The sequence below is a fragment of the Rhinichthys klamathensis genome, unplaced genomic scaffold (assembly GCF_029890125.1).
Source record: "Rhinichthys klamathensis goyatoka isolate OS25496 unplaced genomic scaffold, OSU_Roscu_1.1 h1tg000044l_1, whole genome shotgun sequence".
Taxonomy (NCBI): domain Eukaryota; kingdom Metazoa; phylum Chordata; class Actinopteri; order Cypriniformes; family Leuciscidae; genus Rhinichthys; species Rhinichthys klamathensis.
In genome coordinates, this window is record NW_026606591.1 from 473,516 (window position 1) to 497,568 (window position 24,053).

Genomic DNA, 24,053 nt, shown 5'->3' on the forward strand with positions numbered 1-24,053 from the left:
ACCACAAATGCTCGTCTTGCAGTAGCTGTGATGCGCCACACATTACGTGATCACGTTGAAAGGTCGCGCGTGACGTTGGCGGAAGTACCGACCTAGTGTTTACAGAGCGAGCAAAGACTAAGTCAAAAGCCCTTTACAAAAAATATACATAAATAAAAGGTAAAACAACGACGTCGGACGATTTTGAAGTTGGAGGAGAAAATGAAGCATATTTTCCTCCTACGTCAGGATACCGTCGGCGTGAATACGTAATGCGTGAAGTCGTGGACGTGCAAGACGAGCATTTGTGGTTAAAAAGTATATGAATGTTTCTTTTTTTGGGGAAAATGAGCGATGGTTTGTCTAGATTAGACCCTTATTCCTCGACTGGGATCGTCTAGAGACTTTGAAGCTGCGCTGAAACTGCAAATTTGGATCTTCAAACCGTTGGAGAAAAATCCTGGAATGTTTTCCTCAAAAAACCTTCATTTCTTTTCGACTGAAGAAAGAAAGACATCTTGGGTGACGCGGGGTTGAGTAAATTACCAAGACAACATAAATTGTCATAACATTTATTCATTTTTTTTTTTTTACATTTATTCATTTTAGCTGACGCTTTTATCCAAAGCGACTTACAATTGTTATATATGTCAGAGGTCGCACGCCTCTGGAGCAACTAGGGGTTAAGTGTCTTGCTCAGGGACACATTGGTGTCTCACAGTGGATTTGAACCCGGGTCTCTCACACCAAAGGCATGTGTCTTATCCACTGCGCCATCACCACCCATCATAAATCTGTTATAAACATGACATAGCAGATTAATTATCAAACTTAAGAAACCCCTTAGCCTTATGGGTTAACATTACATTACATTAAACTGTCATGTGATTGGTTTTGACATTGGCTGTCATGAGGCCATTATAACTGTGTCATGAATATTTTACTTGACCTCAACTACAGTGGTACAAATGGAATTTGTCATTAAAATGTTATAATGGCCTCATGACAGCCAATGTCAAAACCAACCACAGGACAGTTTAATGTAATGTTAACCCATAAAGCTAAGTGGTTTCTTAAAGGGGTCATATAATGCCATTTTTGTACAAGCTAATATGATTCTTTAGGGTCTAAATTAAAAGTTTGTAATATACTTTAATTAAAAATTCTCATTAGTATTGTAAGAAAACACTTATTTTACCTGGTCAAAAACAGCTCTGTTTTCAGCACGCCGTTTCAGTGCATATGACTTTAAATGATAATGAGCTTTGCTCACCCCGCCTCTCTGTTCTGTGCGTACACCGTTTGTAACACAATAACACAATAACCATAACGCGTTGTTCAGTATAAACGTGGGATTATGAATTATATTGAGAACATCATACATAGAAAACATGCCGTAATGTACCCTAAGTGTAAACCTTAGACGCATTCATTGTGAAGCGTGCAGCTAGCGATTTGCAAAGATTAATATATTAATATAAAGTTTAATAAAACGTTACACTCAGTTCAGTTGTTCTAGAGGTTCAGCAGGAACACGAATAGCTGGTACCGATCCTTTATTCAGGAGCAGCTTCTTAGCAAATCCAGCTTTATACTGTTCCTCGTCTATAAAGCAGTCTGGTGAGAAATGATTCGCGCAAACATGAAAGCATTGACGTTGATCGTGGGGAATATTCCCTTCGAAAACAAACTCAGCCACTGCGTCTTCAGCGGTTCGGATTTAGGAACATCAAAATGACTGCTGTGTTCGTTATTACACCCAAGAACAGAACACCACAATCGCTTAGACGCCATTCTGCTCATAGACAGCTCCAGCATATCAACAATGACCGCGCCGGTCCGCGCCGCGCAGACTATGATTGACAGCTCGCTCACGAGCGAGGGCGGGTCTGTGTTGAAACGCTGCTGTCAATCAACAATCGTGGGAGGGGCTTCCGAGCGTGTGATGTCACAAGGTCTAACGGCTTGATTTGAGGTAGGGGAAAACATATAAGGAAATTAAAACAAAAACACTGGATGGATTTTTATCATTTTATGATGGTTGTGTACAGGCACTGCCAACACACATTTCAGTACGATCAACTTGTAAAAGTGCATGTACCATTATATGACCCCTTTAAGTTTGATGATTAATCTGCTATGTCATTTTTATGCCATATTTATGACAGGTTGTGTTGTCCAAGTAATGTCAAGTTGTCATGACAAAGACACTGACAGGTTCTGATGTATTGATTGTATGTGCCATGTCATGATTATGAAGGTGTCATATCAGTCTTATGCACACCCCTTCAAGTAAAGTGTTACCAAAGGTTCTTTGGGGAACCAAAAATGGATCTTCTATGGCATGAAAGTTTTGTTAGCATTTAATATTAAGTTTGTTATGGTTTTAGATTTAGTTAACTCTAATAACCCTGGTGCCGGGTGTCATGATGCACGTTTCCTTACTTCCATCTCAGACAGCACTGAGAAAAATACATACAAAGCTGCCGGCACAAGCGCCTCTGACTGATTCAGATGTGCTCCTGCTTCGCGGTAGGTCTCTTATGCCGAGCATTTCCAGGGGTTTCCTCCCGCCAAACAGGCACCGGAGTCCCGGGGCAACAGCAGCAGGAGTGTCCCGTGGAGTCTGCGGCCTGGAGGCTCACAGACGGTCTGTGGTTTCACAACGCTTCTGGGAAACAAATCAGCGTCTGAGGCTTAATAAACTGTGTTTACGCCTATGTAAGGAAAGCTAAAGTCAACGAAAGCATTTAGCAAATACTATTATTCAAAGCGACTTACAATAGTGTCCAGAGGCTGTCAAAAATCACCATGAAAGTGTGATACAAACAGGCTAAATGACACATGCACTATATTTTGAGTCTTCAGCTTTGAGTGAGGAAAAGATTGAAATTTAGATGCTAATTGACAGAACATGTTACCTCCCTTTAACATCAATGACATTAAACCTGCCGTAGTTTTTTCAATCCGAACGCATTTGATTAGGGAGATGATTAATAAATAATATAATATAATAAAAAACACATTTCTTTCTGTTCCTCATATAAAGCTGTCATATGACTTCAAAAGACAAAAAATATAGTGCATGTGTCATTTTGACTGTTTTTTTTTATCATACTTTTATGGTGATTTTTAACAGCTTCTGTAAGTCACTTTGGTGACTAGTGTTTTTTTTGTTTTAGAGTTTGCTAAATGCATAAATGTAAATGTAAATATGCTTTTTTGGGGTCAGTAAGATTTAGTTTGGTCTCTTCTACTCATCAAAGCTGCATTAATTTGATCAACAATACAATGAAAACAGTAATACTATGAAATATTACCATTTAAAATAACTGTTTTATATTTGAATATATATATTATTTAATATATTTAAATAATATTTTTGAAATATAATTTATTCCTGTGATGGCAAAAAAAATAACTTATGATATTTTATGGTGGTTTTAGAACCTGACAGATTAACTGTCACTAAAAATTATTTAAAAATGTCTCCTTTTGTGATCCACAGAAAAAAAGTTTGCTCTGACATGAGGTTGAGTAAGGGTGTGTTCACACTTGTAGTTCGGTTCGCTTGGTCTGTTTGGTCTGGACCAAAAAAAAAAAAAATTTAGTCCTGGTCGGCTTAGCGTTCACATTGAGTCTAAAGATACCGAACTAAAGGCACAGGGATTCATTCACAACCTGATTGATCGGCTTTTATGACATATATTTCACGACGGATCTTACCGAACATCCAAAACTATGCTGTGTTCTGGGATAAATGCGCTCGCTGTGTGTGCGTAGCTTCATATGATGGTATTTTGACCAGCTGAGAACTCGTGAAGAGCTTATAAATGTGTAAAGGAGTCAAAATAGCGTCAAGAATCCCTCCGTCACACACACACACACACACACACGCACACACACCTGCTGTGAGGAGACACGGTTCTGATGCCTGTACTGAACGGAGATGAGCAACATCACGACTATGACGACAAAAAACAGGAACGCTTGAGCTTTCTGTCCTTTTTATAGTCGCACCTTGTGACATCACGTCCTGTTTTTGGTTTGTTTACATGCGTTTGGTCCGTGTTGTGTTCATATTCCAGTCGAACCGCACCAGAGTTGGTTTGGAAGCGGACAGAGAATCATCTTTTCAGCGTCTCGCTCCACTTGTTTGATGCACCAGGGTTCAGATGGCAGCGTTCACACTTATTCAAATGAACCGCACTAACAGAGCAATCGCACCAGAGTTCGCTTTGATCCAACCAAACACATGCCAAGTGTGAACACACCCACATTTATTACAGAATTTTCCTTTACAGAAAAGTCCAGAAAGCTTCTTCGCTAAGGATTTTAATTACCCTAAACTCATTCCGTGGCTCAGTGGGGTCTTGGATCTGTCTTACTTTGCTCTCTCTGACGGGGCGAGCGAGTATGTGGGTTTCGCTATCCCGCTGGAGGACTGACAAACAACAGGATTAGCTCCCAGTGCCTCTAATTCCACCGGCTCCAAAACAATGCTAACACAAAATGATTAATTCATTAGTTAACACACTCTGAAGTACCCCGAGACAGCCTTGTCTAATTAAAAATGAATTAAATGAAAGGGGAAAAAACCACCAGAGGTTTTTATTTTTTAATTTAGACCAGAGCCAAACGACTGCAATACCCGCCCCGAGGTGAAGAGGGCGGCGGGAGAACGGATCTGCCCTTTTGAGGAACGACCGCTGAAAACCAAACACTCTCTCGAGCCACAAGTTGCCAACCTTGTTATAACTGATAACATTAGATATCAATAATTAATACTCTGCAGTGGCACTGCGGATTATGACAACATCCCACAGGACAGGAACAACATACACAGCTCCTATCAAGATGCTCCATTAATAACGTCGACTAGTGTTTCTTGCTTAGTTTACAGGTTTCATTTGGAATATTTTAGCTGCAGTACAAAGGAGGATGCACTGAGGGAAGCACGTTTTAGCATGTTAACATGTCAGCACGGTAAAATCCTCTGGAAATGCACTGAAACACCCCACGAACTCAAAAGGAGTTTAGTGTGATCACGTGAAAATCAAGTCCAAGTGATCTGAGGGCGCGGGCGCTTCGGTCTTTTCCAGCAAGCGCCGGAAGTGATCTCTCGCGCGTGTACGTCACTCATTGTTTACACAGAGATTTTTGAAGTGTTACCTTTCACTGTGAAGATCTAAACATATTTAGATATACAGGAAATCGCAATGGAAGACGATTTCGATATATCAACAGACAACGGTGAATTTTTTTCGCAACCGAAGCGCCGGCGCCCTCAGATCACTTGGACGTGGCTGTGGTTACAAGAGGTAAAAACGATATAAATACTGTTCGTTTTCTCACACAAACCGCTCGTTTCGTGTCTTAGGCCATCAATATGTGTACTTACATTTACGAGTCATTAAATCATGTTTAATTTGGACTTCTCTGTGCATGCTCTTTGAGGTGGTGACCATAGACCTGCATTATATCACTGACAGACAAGAACGGTTTGACCTAAAAATATCAAAATTGAAACTACTGCGGAAACAAAGACATCTACATCGTGGATGCCCTTGAGGTAAGCTAAAACATACCAAAAATTAATTTCAAAGTGAACTATCCCTTTAAGAAACTCTTTCACACTGCACTCGCGAGCTACAATTATATTTTGAATTAGTTTACAATTTTTAAAATGTCTATTTAATTTTTATTATTTTTAGTTAACTAAGTGAAACTAAGTGAAAATGAGAAATGGTGAATTATTACATCGTTTATTCCAGTTAACGTTTATTGTTATGTTTTTTTAAGGATTTAGTTTTAAGTTAACTATAACCCTGTAGCCGATTAGCACGTAGCAAATCATGGTTCATGGCCGTGACATAACAAAATCCTATTTACAAAGAAGAGACAAGTTGATATATCCCACCCAAATTTCCTGTTTCAAGAGTAAACAAGTCAACAAGTAAAGAAAGCTGGAACAGCCTATTGATTTCCTGGGGCGTTAGCATTAGCGTTAGCCACTACAGCTATCAAAACATTGCTTTTGTAACAAATTCACGGCATTCAACGAATTTCAAGGCAACAACTAACAGATCAATTGCTGTGAGTCAATTCCCGTTATCATACCTAAGTTTATTTGAGGACCACAATTTTTTTACAACATATTTAGCCTGTGTATTTAAAGACTATATTTCAGCTGATGGTCCATATACATATGCAGACGAATGTCACGGGCTAACGAACTGAGAACGAACCGCAGAGCTTCATCTATAGTTAAAAATACTGCAAAAAACAAACAAACATGATTTGAGACCCCTGCATTCCCAGCATACAATCTTTGGTCTCTGGGAAGGTTATTAAAATGCAACCTAAAAATAACCATAAGAGAATGTTGTGTATAATTATCAGTTCTTTGCCACACAAAAACCTCCCTGCAATGTTCTGTGAGCGTTAGTTTATGGTTGTAGTTAAATTAAACATTGTGTGACACTTTTCAGGAGAATCGACCTACTGCACAAATAGCTAACTTGCATACTTCAATTGCATATTAAGATGGAATAGAAAAAAATGAGTCCCACTTTATATTAATTAAGAAAAATAAGTACAAAGTACTTATTGTGTTCATGTTGTATTGTATTGCTGCTATTGAGGTGTGATACGGGTAAGGTTAGGGACAGGTGTGCTGGTATGGGTCGGTTTAAGGTGTAAAGAAACAGTGTAATTATAAATGTAATTACATAAATGAATTACAGCTGTAAATACATGCAGGTATTTTTAAAATATAAGTACAATGTAAAACCATGTAAGTACACAATAAGTCCATTATTAATTTCAATGTTAGTACATTAAAGCCACTTAATATAAAGCGGGACCAAAAGACTGACTATTCAGTTGGATTTAAAAAATACATAGTTCTCCATATGCCTCGCATCAAGGGAAAAGGGGAAGATGGGAACGGCTGAGAGGGAACAGGGCGTCTGCTACACGGCAAACAAGATTAGAGGTCGATGTAGCAGCTGGGCACTCGTGGCAGAATAACCCGAGATCTCGCCATCTCTCCTCTCCTCCTTCAGGGACGGACACGTCAACACCGCTCAACTGGCCAAACACAAGCCTTCAGAATTTCATCTCTGAATATTAGCCTCGGTAATGGGCCGATCGATCAGGCAGATCAGTTTTTCGGCCTGTCACGACTGATTATAAGGGCAAGATCATCAATGACTATTTTTGCTTGGTGTGAGGCTGACAAATACTGGCATTTTGTGCTCCGTTTTATTTTTTCTCCAATGATATAGATCATGTTTTCAGGCTAGAGCCGGGCGGGATGGTGGGATATATCGTGCGACAGTGGCAATGTGTCAACTGGTAGACATATATAATGTGTATATGGCGATCGCTATTGCAAAACGCACTGCGGCAATGTCTTATTTGTCATTTTGGCTTATGTGTTGTGTGCGTTTGTGCATCTGAAAAGCAGTCAACTTGTCATTTTTTAGTCAATTCAAACTTTGTTTCCTTGGCTGCACTGCTCCTGCGCAGAAAATAAGACATTGCATGCAATCGCAACACTACAGTACATCTTATTGTTGACACTTGACAAATACGTGATTACTGTAAACAAGCTTTATAGATTGTAATGCAATAGAAGGCAGTTATAAAAGCACACACTCTGCGCCCGCTTGTTCCTTTACAACGTGTGCAACCATGCGAGTTTAACATTGCATTGAATGTGACAGCAAACTGTGAGCTGTGTATAAAAATTTTATAAACTAAGAAATTCTGCATGAATGCGGCTAGATAAAAAAAATATTCATGCTTCTACATGACGGCACTGTTGATCAATTTTGTGTGAGGTCGCATGCATATTGTGGAAACTGTTTGCATTGGAAAAAATTCCCATGCATGCAAAATGAGAAAGGCAGAATATTACGTGTATGTGTGTGAGAGAGAGCATGTTTCACTGCATCAGAAGCCTTTACCAGTATGTTTCTCGAGCTCTGTCAGCGTGTCCTGGTATTCTTTGATGATCTGGTCGTAGCGAGAGATCACGTCCTTCCGTAGGTTGTCCCAGTGTGGAGAGAGCTCTCCCAGATCTTTCAGCTCCTGTATCCTGTAGGACACAACACAAATCAATCACCCTTTTGTTAGCTTGACTTAAAGCATTCCCATATTGGACTTCCGAACAGGGCCAAATTCCCATAGACTTTCCCTGAGGGGGTGAAACTTTTATACAAAGCAACAACAACTAGCCTAGGACAATGTGCTAGAAACATGCAAGCAACATGCTAAAACATGTTAGCCATGTGCATAAAAAATAATAGCAATGTCTTAGCAACATGTTAAACATGATAACAGTGTGCTAAAACATGTTAGAAACATGCTAAAACATATCAAACATGCCTGAGGAATGCTAGAAAAGTGCTAAAACATGCCATCAATGTGTTAAAACATGCTAGCAATGTGCTAACCATGATAGTAACATGCTAGTAACATGTTAAAACAAGCTAAACATGATAACAGTGTGCTAAAACATGTTAGAAAAATGCTAAACATGCTAACAGTGTGTTAAAACATGCTAGAGGAATACTAGAAATGTGTTAAAATGTGCCATCAATGTGTTAAAACATGCTAGCAATGTGCTAAACATGATAGTAACATGTTAAAACAAGCTAAACATGATAACAGTGTGCTAAAACATGTTATAAAAATGTTAAACATGCTAACAGTGTGTTAAAACATGCTAGAGGGATATTAGAAATGTGTTAAAATGTGCTATCAACGTGCTAGTAATATGTTTAACATGCTAGTTACATGCTATCGGAGTGCTCAAACATACTACAAATCTGCTAGTAATATGCTAAGCATGCTAGTAACTTGTTAAAACATGCTAAAGGAATGCTATAATTGTGCTAACCATGCTATAAATGTGCTAAAACATGCTAGAAACATCCTAGTAATGTGCTAAACATGCTAGCAATGTGCTAGCAACATGTTAAAACAAGCTAAAACATAGCAACAACAATTAACAATGAGCTAAAACATGCTAGCAACATTTTATTGCCTTTCTCTGACTTCTAAAACCGTCTAAAGCTTCTAAAAGTTCAACTTTCAGATGACATTGTCAAGACAACATCAAGTTTGTCTTTAAACTATGCTCATACAGTTATTACTGTTCCTGTTCAACATACAACATCCAAAAGTCTGAGAGCACTAGTGACGCTCTACTTTGCATTCAAAATGCTAATTTTTGCTGTTGCTAATGACAGAAGCGCTGGAGCTGACATGATCAAAACCTACTCGAGCAAGAGATGTTGAGCATCTTGAGCTTCAACGGAAGCAAGAACTTCTGAATTAGGCTACTGGCATATTTTAGGGTTTTTCACATGTATTTTACACTCTCTCTGAACATTTTTTTTTTGCTGTTAAGGCTTCTATGAAAACACGTGAAATGCTTTCCTGCGCTAAATCTTGATCTGCGTGTTCGCGGTTGGATCTGATACAGTTTTAACTGCTCCATCCTTCAATAAAAACATATCCGCTGCCTCAAACCAGCATTACGCATTAGTCATCAGACACCCTGTGCTCTCGAATATACCCCTCAAACTGCTAAGATCAGACTAAAACGATAAAAAAAAAAAGCTTCACTAGCATTTCTGACATCAAAAAGTTGCCGGAGTACAAAACGAGCCGTGTCTGCTGCTTAGTTTCAATGAATGCTTATTTTTCACTGGGGAAGAAGTAGTTTTGAGTTATAAATGCTACAGTAGCCTACGTTTATTCTTCAACATTTCTCATCATATGACTATGACCCCTTCAAATCTGTATATGCAGGGACTAAAAGCCCCAAAAATCTTTCATGGGGTCATTCAAAAGTATTTTTGCATCCAATTCAACAGGTGAGATTGCCTCATTCAGCAGCAAATATACATAGACGTCTCTCGTGTCATGCTGAGAGGTTCTTTTGCTTGACCTACTGTGTGTTGGAGTAATTGTTGTGTCTTTCATGTTGTCATGCGAGGACTTTTACGGTAGTCTTGAATACGTTACAGGCTCTTATCTCTCCACGCAGACTGACAGAGTCGGGTCTCATTAATAAAAGGCCCAGGAATCTTTAATTGTGGAGGGAATTTCCAAAGGGAACAATGATTCATTTTCATGTAAATTCAAAGTCTCTGTGATACTTTAATAATCATTTCAGCAATGTGATTAGCATCTTCAAAAGGAGGCAAAGGTGACAAGAGCTGCAGAAATGAGCAGAAAATAGAGAGATTATTGTTTCTGTTGAACTCTGTTAAAGGTAAGAGCAGGTCCCAATATTTTTTCCCTAATAATCCTGAATCTTATCCTCAATAATTTAAAGCCTAAGTGGGTTTATGTGCAACTAATATCAAACAGAAAATTATGATTGTTTTTGCCGAAGAGATAATCCCGTTAATTGCTTCCAATATATCAGCATATGTGCACAGCTATCTAAAAAAATCAATACTTTTATTTAGCAAATACATTAAACTGATTAAAAGTGATAGCAAAGACTACCGACCCCAAACGTTTGAATAGTATTTTAACTAAATTTCCAGATATCCATATATCATACAGTGTATCAATTTTATATGCTTTTCTTAACCCAACCACAATAAAAGTTCCAAATGTAATTCCAAATCTTAATTAAAGCAATGTGCAACAATGTGATTTAAGCATTGATTAACGAGGCAAACGTAATCCACAGTGTGTACTGTATCTGATGTCTGAAATGTACATATGGGCTCATATGGGTCTGGAAACACCATTGGGTAAGATCTATATCAATCTTTTTAAGTTTATTTTTCAAATTATTCAAAGTTTATATCAGGCTTTCATTTTTCACACGACACAAATGATGATATTTTGAGGAAGGCTTCAGCTGTTTTTGTCCATACAATGAAAGTCTCTGGGGTCCAAAACAACAAGATTGGACCCCATTGACTTTCATTGTATGAACACGAAAAAAAAAAAAAAAACCGCTAAGACATTTTTCAAAATATCTGCACAACAAGCGACGGTTTCCACGCGATATCTCCAGAGAGGAAAAAAGAGCTTATAGAGGATAAAATAGAGGATAAAAAAAAAATACGACAGCAAAAATCGTCAAAATGAAAGATATTTTTTCCATTTCAATGAAATGATCGTACTATGTTTTAATTCATTAATGTTTTTGATTTCATATTTTGTATTTTAGGGGATTTGGAATTAAATTATATTTATGCTGTAGTTACAATCCATTTATTCACTTTTTCGGCATACACCTTAAGTTTGGTCTCTTTTTAAAGACGACACTTGGCAGATTGAACAAGTTGTGTTCCAAATTTGAGGTTGATATCTCAAAAAATGATGCAGTATCAAACGTTTCCCATTCATTTCCAATGCGGTCATTTTTGGCTGCTACCAATACAAGTGTGACTATTTTTTTCAGGCCCATTTTCGAATCATATACATGATTTGTGTGTGTATGTGTGAGTGTGTGTTCACACAGCAAGTGCCAAAACATTTATCAAGTTTTAGTACAAATGAATGCAGGTCATTTAAAGACTTCTGCTTCAGCATTCAGTCACAGACGCCTTCAGAATGATCTATTCTGGTCTCGTTCTCATGGCCAAACAGTGGTTATCTAAGGAAAATAGGTGAAAAGGAATTGTTATTACTTCATGCCGAGCCAAAGCTGTTAAAAGTCTGAGAAGATCTTGTGCCGAAGTTTGCCGAGCCACTTAAAAAAGCATCATATCTACCATCTTATTTTGTTCAAAAGCTCAGACTTGAATTGTAATACCGCTTTATCAGAATGTGCTTTGGGTGGAGCAGCGGCGATAATAAAAAAGAGATTTGTAGCGGAAAGAACGCACACGGGGAGGAAGCGGAGGAAACTTCTGTTTCATATTTTATTGGGGTTTGGGAGGATGAAAGACACACTGATAAAGAGCAGAGCTGAAACAATAGATCTAAGTGGTATTGGAGTTAAAAAAACACATGACTTTGGCAGACGAGAGAGGAGAACACTGGAATTATGTCTATATGTTTTTTGTACGGCGGGCCATCGAGGAAGCAGCCACTCCGAAGCCTTTATTTCATGGTGCGTTACGGCCACCATTCACTTTCAATCACCCGAGGCTTTGTGTCTGCCATCAGTTCCAGAAATGTGAAGGGAATAATAATTAACAACAGTACTTTCGAGTGACGGACACTGGCGGGGAAAGCGAACTAGTCTCGATGAGCACTTGTTTGTATAATGACGTTTCTTGTTCATCTGCGAACGCATCTGACACTTGGGTTTACGCTCGGCTACATCAAGAGAAAAGTTGATTTGTCTGGCAGTCATAATACACTGATGATGAAACTACAAAATACACTGACCTCGGAGTTAATCGACTTAAAAACAAGGGAAAAAATATCATTATCAGAGATAAATGCCAACTGATGTGACAAAAATGTCAATTTTTTTCTCTCGGAAATAGCGCTTTCTCCTGGCAGAACCTGTGTGTATGGGCTGTCAACGTCAAAAAAGTGTGAATGTGAAGAAACTGAGTCTCAGCACAGCCCTTCAGCTAACATTATCACATCAACACTGCAAACAAACAGGCCTATAAACCACGGAGAATGAAAGTTATCCGTCATTCATCTCAATGACATGAGGTATCGTTTAAATGCAATTGTCATGTGACTAATCACTCTGTAGCCACAGGGAAATGACATCATGTCAACACCGACAGGCTGGAGGCAACACAGGAACACACACACACACACACACACACACACACACACACACACACACACACACACACACACACACACACACACTATCCCGAACGGGGATGTCAAAGACAGCAGACAGGGAACTAATCCAAGTATATAAAGCATAAACATATGAAGTATATAGACACACTGGCAAAACATTTATTATAATATATTGAAAAAATAAATACTATTTTATTTCTTACTTCAGACGGGGAAAAGAAGAAAGAAGAAAATAAAGTCAATTCATAAAATAATAAAATATTAAATAAACATTATGTATTTACTTACATATTGATTTTTAATTCACTTTTAAAAAATAAATGAATAGCAGACACTGGCAAAACTATGGAAGCTTGTTTCCGCCACTGAATGAAAAATAAAAAAGGTAATTGCGACTTTTTATCTCACAATTCTGACTTTTTGTCTCACAATTGCGAGATATAAAGTCAGAATTGCGTGATATAAAATCGCAATTGCGTGTTATAAAGTCAGAATTGCGAGATATAAAGTCAGAATTTATTGATATAAAGTCGCAATTGCAAGTTATAAAGTCAGAATTGCGTGAAATAAAGTCACAATTGCGTGTTATAAAGTCACAATTGCGAGATATAAAGTCAGAATTGATTGATATAAAGTCGCAATTGCGTGTTATAAAGTCAGAATTGCGTGATATTAAGTCGAAATTGCGTGTTGTAAAGTCAGAATTGCGAGATATAAAGTCAGAATTGATTGATATAAAGTCGCAATTGCGTGTTATAAAGTCAGAATTGCGTGATATAAAGTCGAAATTGCGTGTTGTAAAGTCAGAATTGTGAGATATAAACTCGCAATTGCGAGTTATCAGGCCAATTCTAAGGGGGAAAAAAGACTAACTTTTCCCCCCTTAGAATTGGCCTGATAACTCGCAATTGCGAGTTTGTATCTCACAATTCTGAGAAAAGATGTCAGAATTCTGAGATATAAACTCGCAATTACGTGTTATAAAGTCAGAATTGCGAGATGTAAACACGCAATTGTGAGAAAAAAAGTCAGAATTGTGAGATAAAAAGTCGCAATTCTGTCTTTTTTTCTCGCAATTGCGACTTTATTTCTCAGAATTGCGACTTTATATCTCGCAATTGCGACTTTATTTCTCACAATTCTGACTTCATATCTCGCAATTGTGAGATAAAAAGTCGCAATTATTATTATTTTTTTTATTCAGTGGCGGAAGCTTCCATACAAAACATCTATTACAGTATATAATGAAAAATTGCTACTTTATTTCTTACAAAAAAAAAAGTCAATTTAAATAACGTAGAAGAAATATTTCAATAGAAGAAAAAAAATATACATTTAATAATTACGTATTATATTTTTTCAAGGAATATTTGATGTCTCAACGCACGACCCCTTTAGGTGAGTAAACATTTTTAATTTGGATGTCATGTTGACTAGTGAAGGACATGCGCTGAATGACACCAGATTCCACAGTCAAGCGCAAATAAACACTGATAAACAAAAGTAGAAAAAGCTCTCTCTCATTCATAATAAACAAACACTAGCTTTTTACAATTGCTGAGTTTTTGTTTTTTTAAGCGTCTGTGCAAAAGCCGGTGCCGTGATGTTGTGGGCGGGTGCGTCACAAACCCCGAGTGTGAGTAACAGTAACAGTGATGCTTAGCAAACACCACTAATGATACAATATCAGCATCGCGTTCTGTTCAATTTCTTCATTTTTCCAAACACGTTGAGACATGGAGCTCTTTCAAGTGCTTATGGCATTGTGGTTAAACCAGAGCCAACAAAAGCAGCTGAAACGGGCTTAAAGGTGAATGTGGCGCCCGGGCCGATAATGAGATGTCTAGGGATAGCAAGGGCTGCTGAAGTTACCTGTCTGTAGCAGAGAGAGCAGGTGTGGAGGCCAAATAGTCTCCCTGAATAATGCACACATGATGATAATTGCTTAGCAGGGTCTGATCTATGGGAGCTCCAGTCTGGGAATGTGTGTCTCGCCGAGTTAACGATCTCAGATTCTTCAATGAACAAACACACACGTTCCTGGTCTGGCTTACAATGATTTTGTTGTAGATGAAAACTGTGTGTCTATGCTAATGTCTGTCGACTTTGGGGAAGTTGCTGCAGATAATGGTGCACGCTGAGAAGTGTTTTGCATGTGCATAAAGCCTGAAACTCTGGGGAGAGTGCGAGAGCGGGAAACAAAGAGCAAATTAAGCAGTGGGATCTTTCAGCATGTTGCTCTGCAGTGAGAAACGGGCTCACGGGTGGTTTAGGGCAAAATAGGCAAACATCTGAATCTAAAGGTGCATTGCGCAACTTTTCATGTTAAAAATACCTTTTTTTCTATCCTATACATGCTTAAAGAACTGCCTGATGGGCTGAATGAGCCCTTCTCTGCGCACTGAGATTGCCTCTATAATCCATACAGTAAAATATATAAGAGGGATTCGGGCTCGAATTTGAGACTGGGCGTGACGTCATGCGCGTTCACGCTCACCAGGCTGTGTCTCGCAGGTTTGTGTATTCGCCGGCGCCGCCATTCTCCGCATCAGCGGAGACAACTCGTGCGTCAAAGGTAGAAGATGGATTCAAAGAGACCGGCTTGTAGTCCATTCCAAACCCCAACGCAAACTCCACGTAAAGTAAAGAAAAGAAAAATTTTGTCAGTCAGACAGGCGTCGGAGTAAGACGAGAGTCAACCTCGGGAAGGCATTCAACAAATGGAGAGATCTCCGGTCTGCTCTTGGTCTCAAACGGGATCCTCAGTTGGCTTTTTTCTTGATAAAACGGTAAGATATAGCCCAGTCTCTAATGTTTGATACGGCCAATCTATGTATGACAACAAATGACGATGCGTAAAATGTGTAATGCTTTAGCGTAAGCTAGATACATGTACAATCAGAATTGGTTTTACTACCATTGTTAGTGAACAGTTTCATAAACTAGGAATTGTGTTCGGAAGAATAGTACAACATGAAACATAAAACATATCCAATAAAAGATGCGTGTGGTCCATGAGCGTGCACAACTCTGGTTGCAGTTTCGCTTGTCTCAGAGAAAAAAAACTCAGAGACTTGCGTTTTGCACCTTTAAAGAACTGACTCCATATTCATTTCACAAGTGTGAATTTGAATTGAATTGGGGATATTGAACTACAATTACAGAATTTATTGAAATAAATCACAGAATCGCACAATCACAAGTTTTAACCAGCAATTAATTTTGACTAATTGTACCTATTTATTTTATTAAATGCCAAAAAAATCGGACACATATATATATATATATATATATATATATATATATATATATATTCTGATTAGATGATTTCACAAAATACAGCCCAATACTATAGAAAATAATAAACATAGTCATTCAAATTTTCATATTTTTCCTCCATTTTGCCTTACAGTACAACAAAATGTCCACAACATTGTTATCATATATCTTTTAAAAATATTAAAGTATTTACATTAATACAAATATTTAAATACTTTTATATTTTATATAGAATTCTTTTTAAATGTAGTTACAGTAATAAAAAATAAAATAAAAGGTATTATAATATTTTGCAGAATAAAGAATATAATTCTAAATAATAAAATATATTTTTTTCTCAAAATGTGATTAATAATATCATGTATTTGAGTTGATTATCATTGTGTATATATGATCATAAATGCAAGACTATACTTAATACAATTTAAAATAAATAAAATATAAACAATATTAATACACATTTAAATTAATTAATAAATTAAATAAAAATATGCATATATTTAATACAATTATGAAATACAGACAAATATAGAAAATGAGAATAAACCCACACAATATAAATATATGTATAGTTATAATTAATAAAAAATAAGTAATAAACGAGTTAAAAAAAGGTAAATGTATAACATAATATTATACAGTGCAAAATATAGAAAAATGCAATATAAAGTATAATATATTAAAAATATATGTATATATATTATTATGTATATATAATCATAAATACAATATAGAGACTATAGATGTTGTATGAATTTGGTTAAACATTTTTTGATTACAATTCTGTATCCCAATGGCTAACTGTCGGTCTTGAAAAGGAATAAAATAAGCCGCTCTCTCGATTCAGTTCTGATCACACACGTCCAAGCGCACATGGACATGATCTGTGGTGGTCATGTCACTTCCTATCATCGACTGTCAATAAAATCATAACAAGTGGGAAAACATCTCTTGCATTGATCTGACATGCAACAACACTCTCTTTTATAGATTTTCATCAAGGTGTGTAATCACACATTCATCTGATTGAACTGCACAGGAACTGTGTTCTTAAAAAAATTATTGACTGCTGTGCTTTAAAAACCTTTTCACTGAAGGTTTCCCGCAACATGCCCTCGTTCTTTTCACCTCGCGATTCCACGCGGCTCGATTCCCTTTTAGGTTTTCTCTTTAACGCTCAGGTAACAATGCTCCCACAATGAGACGGAGAGAGGAGAGAAAGCAAAGGTAAAATGAAAGAAAAGCAAGAGAGGGAGAGGTGGTTGAGTTTCTGAAAGAGAGGACAGGCGCTCTCCTTTGAAGTGTTAAACATCCTTGAATAATTTAGTGCAGGCTAAGTATAGCTCTAAAACAGCCATTTCCATCTCTAAAATAAACCCTGGCTCGACAAGCACACGGCATCTCACTCCTACTGCCTTTTGTGTCGCACTCCTTCTTCCAGACAATTCCAGCTTCGCCCAACCTTCACTTCAACCCATTCTTCTAGGAGTGGGAATCACCAGGGATCTTACGAGACAATGCATTCGCGACATTTCAGCCGCCATGTTGTTTGCACATTCATATGATTTACACATGATAAAAATGCCACTATTAAAATGCAAGTACAAGATGTTCCTGTAGTTCAAGCATGACGCTAGAAACGCAAGGTCATACAGTAGGTTTGTTTATTCCTCAGCAAAACAAAATTATGAAAAAATTATATAGGAACTAGATTCTCTTTAAATACTTATGAAACGCTATTAAGGCTTCTCGAGTCGTTTTTGTAAGAAAATATGTAATATGACGTGATGTTGAAAAAAAACAAAAAACTGTTTTTCAACACGGTCAAGGAAACTGTCACGTTTTCTACAAAATTTGTGCGCTGTGTTTTGCAAAAATCCTGCATTACCTTAGTATTTTAATACAAGGTTATATATTAATTTTGAAGAAAACCCCCCCTGCAATATTCCCTTTAGCATCTGCCACATGAATAAATCTAATTTTCAATATATTCATTTCATAGTAATACTACACTGTCATATTTACAGTGAAGGAGGCTCTTCACACAAGATACTGCATTAAACATCTAGAACAAACGTTAATACAGTAGGCCCTTTAACTCCTGATATATCACCCAGGACTCATTCCTTTGGGTGTAAAACTTTTAGTGCCGCTTTAATGATCTTGCCTCCTTCACTGTCCTGTTTCCTAGCCGTCCTCGGATCGGTCTGAATCTCACCTGCAGGTGTCCTCCTGAATGTAGAGGGCGATGAGCTGCTTCGGGACGCTGAAGGACAATGTGCACTCCGCCATCTGTTCCCGCACCAACATCCATTTACTTTCCACCGTCTGAAACCTATACACCTTACACACCGCGTTCTTAAACACTGAGGGAGAGAGAGAGAGAGAAACATTGGGTTATAGATGTGTTTACATATGATCATTTTGGCAAAGTACAGTGAATAACGACTTCAATTTCAGCCTGTTCCTTACATAAAGCCACTGTATGACTTCCGCTAAGCAGCTGTACAGAGAAAGTGGAGGAAAAACAGAAGTAAACAGGTAGAGAAGTAGACAGGTAAAGATGGGTATCGTCAGCATAGCAGTGTGAATTAATACCGTACTTCCTAAAAAATGTGTCCAAGGGGCAGTAAATAAGGTAAATAATAAATAAAAGAGGGCCCAAGACTGAGCCTTGGGGAACACCCGTGGTAACTTGCGATGGCTTAGATCTGAAGTTTTTGAGTTGTACAAACTGACAATGCTCTTGTCAGAGGTGAGGCAGCAGTAGAAGTTATTTCCTCTACAGCATGAAATCATGTTTCTTGTCAAGGCTTCGCTCCACAAGCGAGTCGACGGAGCAGGCCACACACCTGAGTGGAAATCTGCAAGTGTCACACAAGCATTTATTCTACACTTTTCCTAATGCTAGAGTTGCTTAAATTTTAAAAAATTTTGATCGTCGTGGTTGAAGCATGAGATTCTTATGAAATACACAGAGGGGGGAAGTCTGACTCCAGTTAGAGCTTAAAGAAGGGGTTTTGATGCACAATGCTGGAATATGCATTGGAAAAAAAGTCTGACTTGCATAAAAAAATGGCTAAACAGTAAGAAAAATAAAATGAACCCATGTAGCTAATTTTAAACGAGTCTTTACTATCTATTAATTGCAATTATATGTTACAATATTGAAATAATCTATACTGATTTACACTAAATTTATTGCATTAACAATATTTTTAATTAACCTATTTTCGTAACACTTTACAATAAGGTCTAATTTGTTAATGCATTAGCTAACTAACAATGAGCAATGTATTTTTTTAAAGTATTTATTATTCTTTGTTAACAATACTTGGTAAAAATCTGATTGTTCATTGTTTGTTCATGTAAGTTCACACTGCATTAATTAGAGTTAACAAATACAACTTTAGATTTTAAAATGTATTTGTAAAATGTAAATTAGAAATTAGGCTCAATTTGCATTTTAATTCTGTTAGACATTTTCCTCTGCATTTTACACAATCTCTCACAGTGGGGCGGCAGTGGCTCAGTGGTTCATGTAGGTTGTCTACAAACCGGAAGCTTGGTGGTTCAATCCTCGGTTCCACCTGACCAAGTGTCGAGGTGTCCATGAGCAAGACACCTAACCCCAGCTGCTCCCGACGAGCTGGATGGCGCCCTGCATGGCAGACACCGCCGTCGGTGAATGTGAGGCAATATGTAAAGCGCCTTGGTGGCCATTGGGTCTGTGAAAGCGCTATATAAATACAGTCCATTTACCATTTACAGTATTCTCATTTCATGCTCTTGGTACCCCGAAACTGCCCTATCTTGGTTCACTTCCTACCTGGCTGACCGTTTGCATTACATCTCTATCCGATAGACTAAGTCCACTACTGGCCCCGTCTCATACGGTGTTCCCCAGGGTTCAGTTCTTGGACCTTTACTCTTCATCATCTACATGCTTCCACTAGGTAGCATTATCCGTTATCATGCATGGCTTTAACTTTCATTACTACGCACATGACACCCAACTTTACATCCGTTCTCAACGCAATGCTCTTTTCCCCACCTGCAACTTCATATCAACTTCTATTGGTGATATAAATACTTGGATGACAAATAATTTTCTCTTTCAACTCAACACAGATAAACTTCTTGTTGGTTCACCTCAAATTACATCCTGTTTCTATTTTTCAATGTTAATATTGCTGAAGTCTTGGTTTGACCTTCTGCCACTGTTAAAAACCTGGGTATAGCTTTTAAAAACGTCCATTTTAAAAGTCAATGATGCCGAAACTTCAAGGCTAGTTCAGGCTTGACTACTGCAATTCTCTTTTCTCTGGCTTACCCAACACAACAGTAAATAAGCTATAATAGGGCCCCCTCACATATAAAAAGAAATCTTTCCACATTACTCACCTCAGTTTATCATGTTATCTATCTCAGTTTATCTGTAATGTTTTGTCTGCTGTCACGTTTTTTTGTCATAATATTGTAAAGTGACCTTGAGTTGTAGAAAGCCACTATATAAAATAAACTCATTATTATAACTAATTTTAACAAAATTTTCCTTATTATAAAAGAGAACAATAAATTGTGACACCCAGGAAGTGACATCATTTGTACCCTGTCTAAATTTTTTGCAAAAATTGTAATTCATCAGGCTCACCCATTCAACCATGTTACCCAAGTCTTCATAAGAAATATGATCAAACAGATATTTGTGTTTTTATTTATGTAAAAAAAAACAAGTATTGTTATTCTTTTCACTAATGTAACATAAGCTTACTACATTGTATTATTACACACAATAAAATACATTATATAATATAAAGCACGCAAGCACGTGCGCACGCACACACACATATACATCATGTTCATTTATAACTTTTACTTTTTTACTTTTTCTTAAAAAAATATATCTTTGACCACACCATAACATTGTGTTAGTTGCCCTTAATGGAAGCAGAAAGTACAGACAAGTAGTTCGCTGAGGATGTCGAGTGAAGACAGAGACAGATGGACGCGTGACCTCGAGAGGAGGTGAACTGAACGCAAACTCCCTCATCCAGCGCTGTGGAGGATTAACCTCTGACCTCTAATCCGACGGCCAATCGGATCGCAGCATCTCTGCCTGCTCAAGCTCTTAGGGAAATGACTTTGCGTTGCGTTAGTGTTGAAGCACAGCGGATGTCCAGGGGTTGGGGTGACGGGGACAAATTTCATTAGTCAGTCTTTCAGAGGCAAAAACTTTTGACAGGAAGCTGCGTGACTAAAACAACAGCCATCCACAACGCCACAATGACATTCAATACTGTTACAGCACCAGCACATAAACACTGCAAAACATCAGATACGGAGATAACGCCGAACACCCTGGACTTCTAGAGAGACCCGTCTGCCGTTCCCAGCATCGCATCCATCCATCACATCACAGCAGCTCATAAATAAAGAAATGACCTTCTACAGAGTTTGTTTCTCAGGGAACTTTCAGAGACTTTGGGTTTATTCACTCACTAATAAAGTGCCAAACTCTCTTTTCTTCACTGTGCAAAACAAATTTACACTGACTACATTGAAATGGCATAAAAGCTGATGTCTATGGCGATTTCCCCCAATACTTATTATCCTGATGCGTCACCTGAGGTAATTAAGCTAATGAGCTGCTGGCAGTTATTTAAGCACAGCAATCACATCGTTCAGCAATCCACAAAACACTCCATGATCTCAACAATGCCGATGGCAATCCAACGGTATTGAACAATTCCTCTTCAGATTCTACTAAACGTTTCCATTACTGATTATTTCATTGCTCACCCACATAATTAGACCCAAGACTAAACAAAAATGCTAAATTAAAACAACCCTATTTTTGATTACATATTTAGTCTTTATTAAAGTACCAAGTTATTAAGTCAACAAATGTTCAGTGAAAAAAATGGGGCTTCAGAACATTTTTATATTACGAGATGTTTTAGCTTCAATCACACAAATAAGGGTTTTACTTTCTCGGAATAAACACTGAGGAACGTAAGGGGAACTCAAACTACAAGTTGTGTTCAAATGATTAAGAGAACTAAACAAGATCATTTACTCGTCTGCTCATCATGCTTTAGAAAGAGTCACTTCTTGGGTGTCATAACCAATCATAACCAAATTGTACAGTAAGACTCTTCCTAGACAGTAATGAGATGAAACGGCAAGCAAAGGGAGATGTTTACTCCTGCCTCATGCATCGTCTCTCGAGTTGCAGGAGAGATCACAAACTGCTCAAATCCACCAAGACAAAAAAGCCTACAAACTCAATATGAACTCATGAATTTCCCATCAGATTCTCTGAAGCCTGAATGATCTGAGCTGCAATCCACATTCAGTTATAGATCTATAGTTTGACTGTATTTCAACAATAGCCTCGTTTTGCAACTCTTTGAAAGAAAGTGAAGAACTATAGTCCTGAGCAATAAAATACTTCAATAGGAAATGACATCATATGTACCAGTGATGGTTCGGCTGGTTAGCATGACCCCGTTAACCGTTGATGGTATATGGTTGCAAAAAGCTTCTCCATTCACCATTGATGGCCATCTTCAAATGCATTTTAATGACATAAATTGGAAACACTCCATTAAATTATACACTACTCTTAAAAATAAAAAGGTTCTTTCCTGGATCAGTGGTTCCATGAAAACCTTTAACATCTATTGAACCTGGAAAAAGGTTATCAAAATGTTATTAAAATGTTGGTTCTTTTAAGAACTGTTCATAAAAAGGTTCTTTAGGGAACCCAAAATGGTTGCTCTATGGCATCGCTGTGAGAACACAAAATAAACCTTGTTTTTTTAAGAATGTAAGCTCTAGAGTTTAGAGTCTGTAAAATGTTTAAATGTTTTTGAACAAAGTCTCTTATGCCCACTAAATCAAAAATACAGAAAAACAGTAAAATTGTAAAATATTATTACAATTTAAAATACCTGTTTACTATGTGAAAATATAGTGAAATGTAATTTATTCCTGTGATCAAAGCTGTATTTTCAGCATCATTACTCCAGTCTTCAGTGTCACATGATCCTTCAGAAATCACTCTGGGTTTTGCTGCTCAAGAAACATTTCTGATTATTATTATCAATGCTGAAAACAGTTGTGCTTCTTCATATTTCTGTGTAAACAGTGTTATATATATATATATTTTTTTAGGATTCTTTGATGAATATAAATTTCAAGTGAACAGCATTTGAAATACATTATAAATGTCTATACTGTCACTTTTGAACAATTCAATGCGTCCTTGCTGAATAAAAGTATTAATTTCTTTTAAACAGAAAAATCATACGGACACTGGAGACTCTTTAAAAAGTTGCTAGCAAAAGAGTTTATGCGTGTTTTTGTGATTGATTCAAAACAAATCTTTTTTTATTCATTTTATTATAATTTTTGAACTCACCAGAATTCATTATTGGTCCGTTATCCTTGTCATTAACGGTTCCATGCGACGACTCGTACACCAGCGTGCACTGTGGGAAAAAACAAGATTGTGCATTTGAGATTGAAGGTCATTTGTCACTGATTATTAGATGTCAACATAATGACTACTACTCTAAATACGAGTCTACTACCCCGTCTCATGAGCCGAACGAACAGTGACAAGCTGTCACCTGCACCACTGCTCAGATAATAGAGGAGTTCTCTAAGTTTCCCAGAGCGCCAATGTAAGCAATTCAGGAGAGGAGAGACCCTCACGAAAGCTCAAGACAAACACGATCCTCCATCAACATCACCCACAGCGCTTATGACCTAATCACTTGAAATGCATACCCCTCATCAGGGTTTAGTGTGATGACGGATGAGTCTTCACGTCTCATTAGGTCTCATGACCTTGGATGGGTCTTGTGAGTGTTTCCAGACTGTTCTTGGCATACAGCTTAAAAAAAAAAAAAAACAAGAGTTGCGATCAGTCCATGTTTTATGAACAGTCATGTTCTGTGGCAGATCCTACTCAAATATACATCAGCCCTGACCCACATTCCCTCATGAAGAACAAAGTGAATCACTTC

The 24,053-nt window shown here is 37.6% G+C and overlaps 1 protein-coding gene across 5 annotated transcripts in view; it reads right to left on the reverse strand.

The window, feature by feature from the left end:
- inpp4b (inositol polyphosphate-4-phosphatase type II B) overlaps positions 1–24,053 on the reverse strand; it is a 204,401-nt gene that overhangs the window by 99,552 nt on the left and 80,796 nt on the right. For all 5 annotated transcript variants that reach the window (XM_056247211.1, XM_056247209.1, XM_056247210.1 and 2 more), the window contains 3 exons: positions 23,444–23,513; positions 18,236–18,383; positions 7,953–8,083 (listed from right to left, as the gene is read on the reverse strand). In XM_056247211.1, coding sequence (XP_056103186.1) covers positions 7,953–8,083; positions 18,236–18,383; positions 23,444–23,513 — 349 coding nt within the window. The remainder of the gene's footprint in view (positions 1–7,952; positions 8,084–18,235; positions 18,384–23,443; positions 23,514–24,053) is intronic.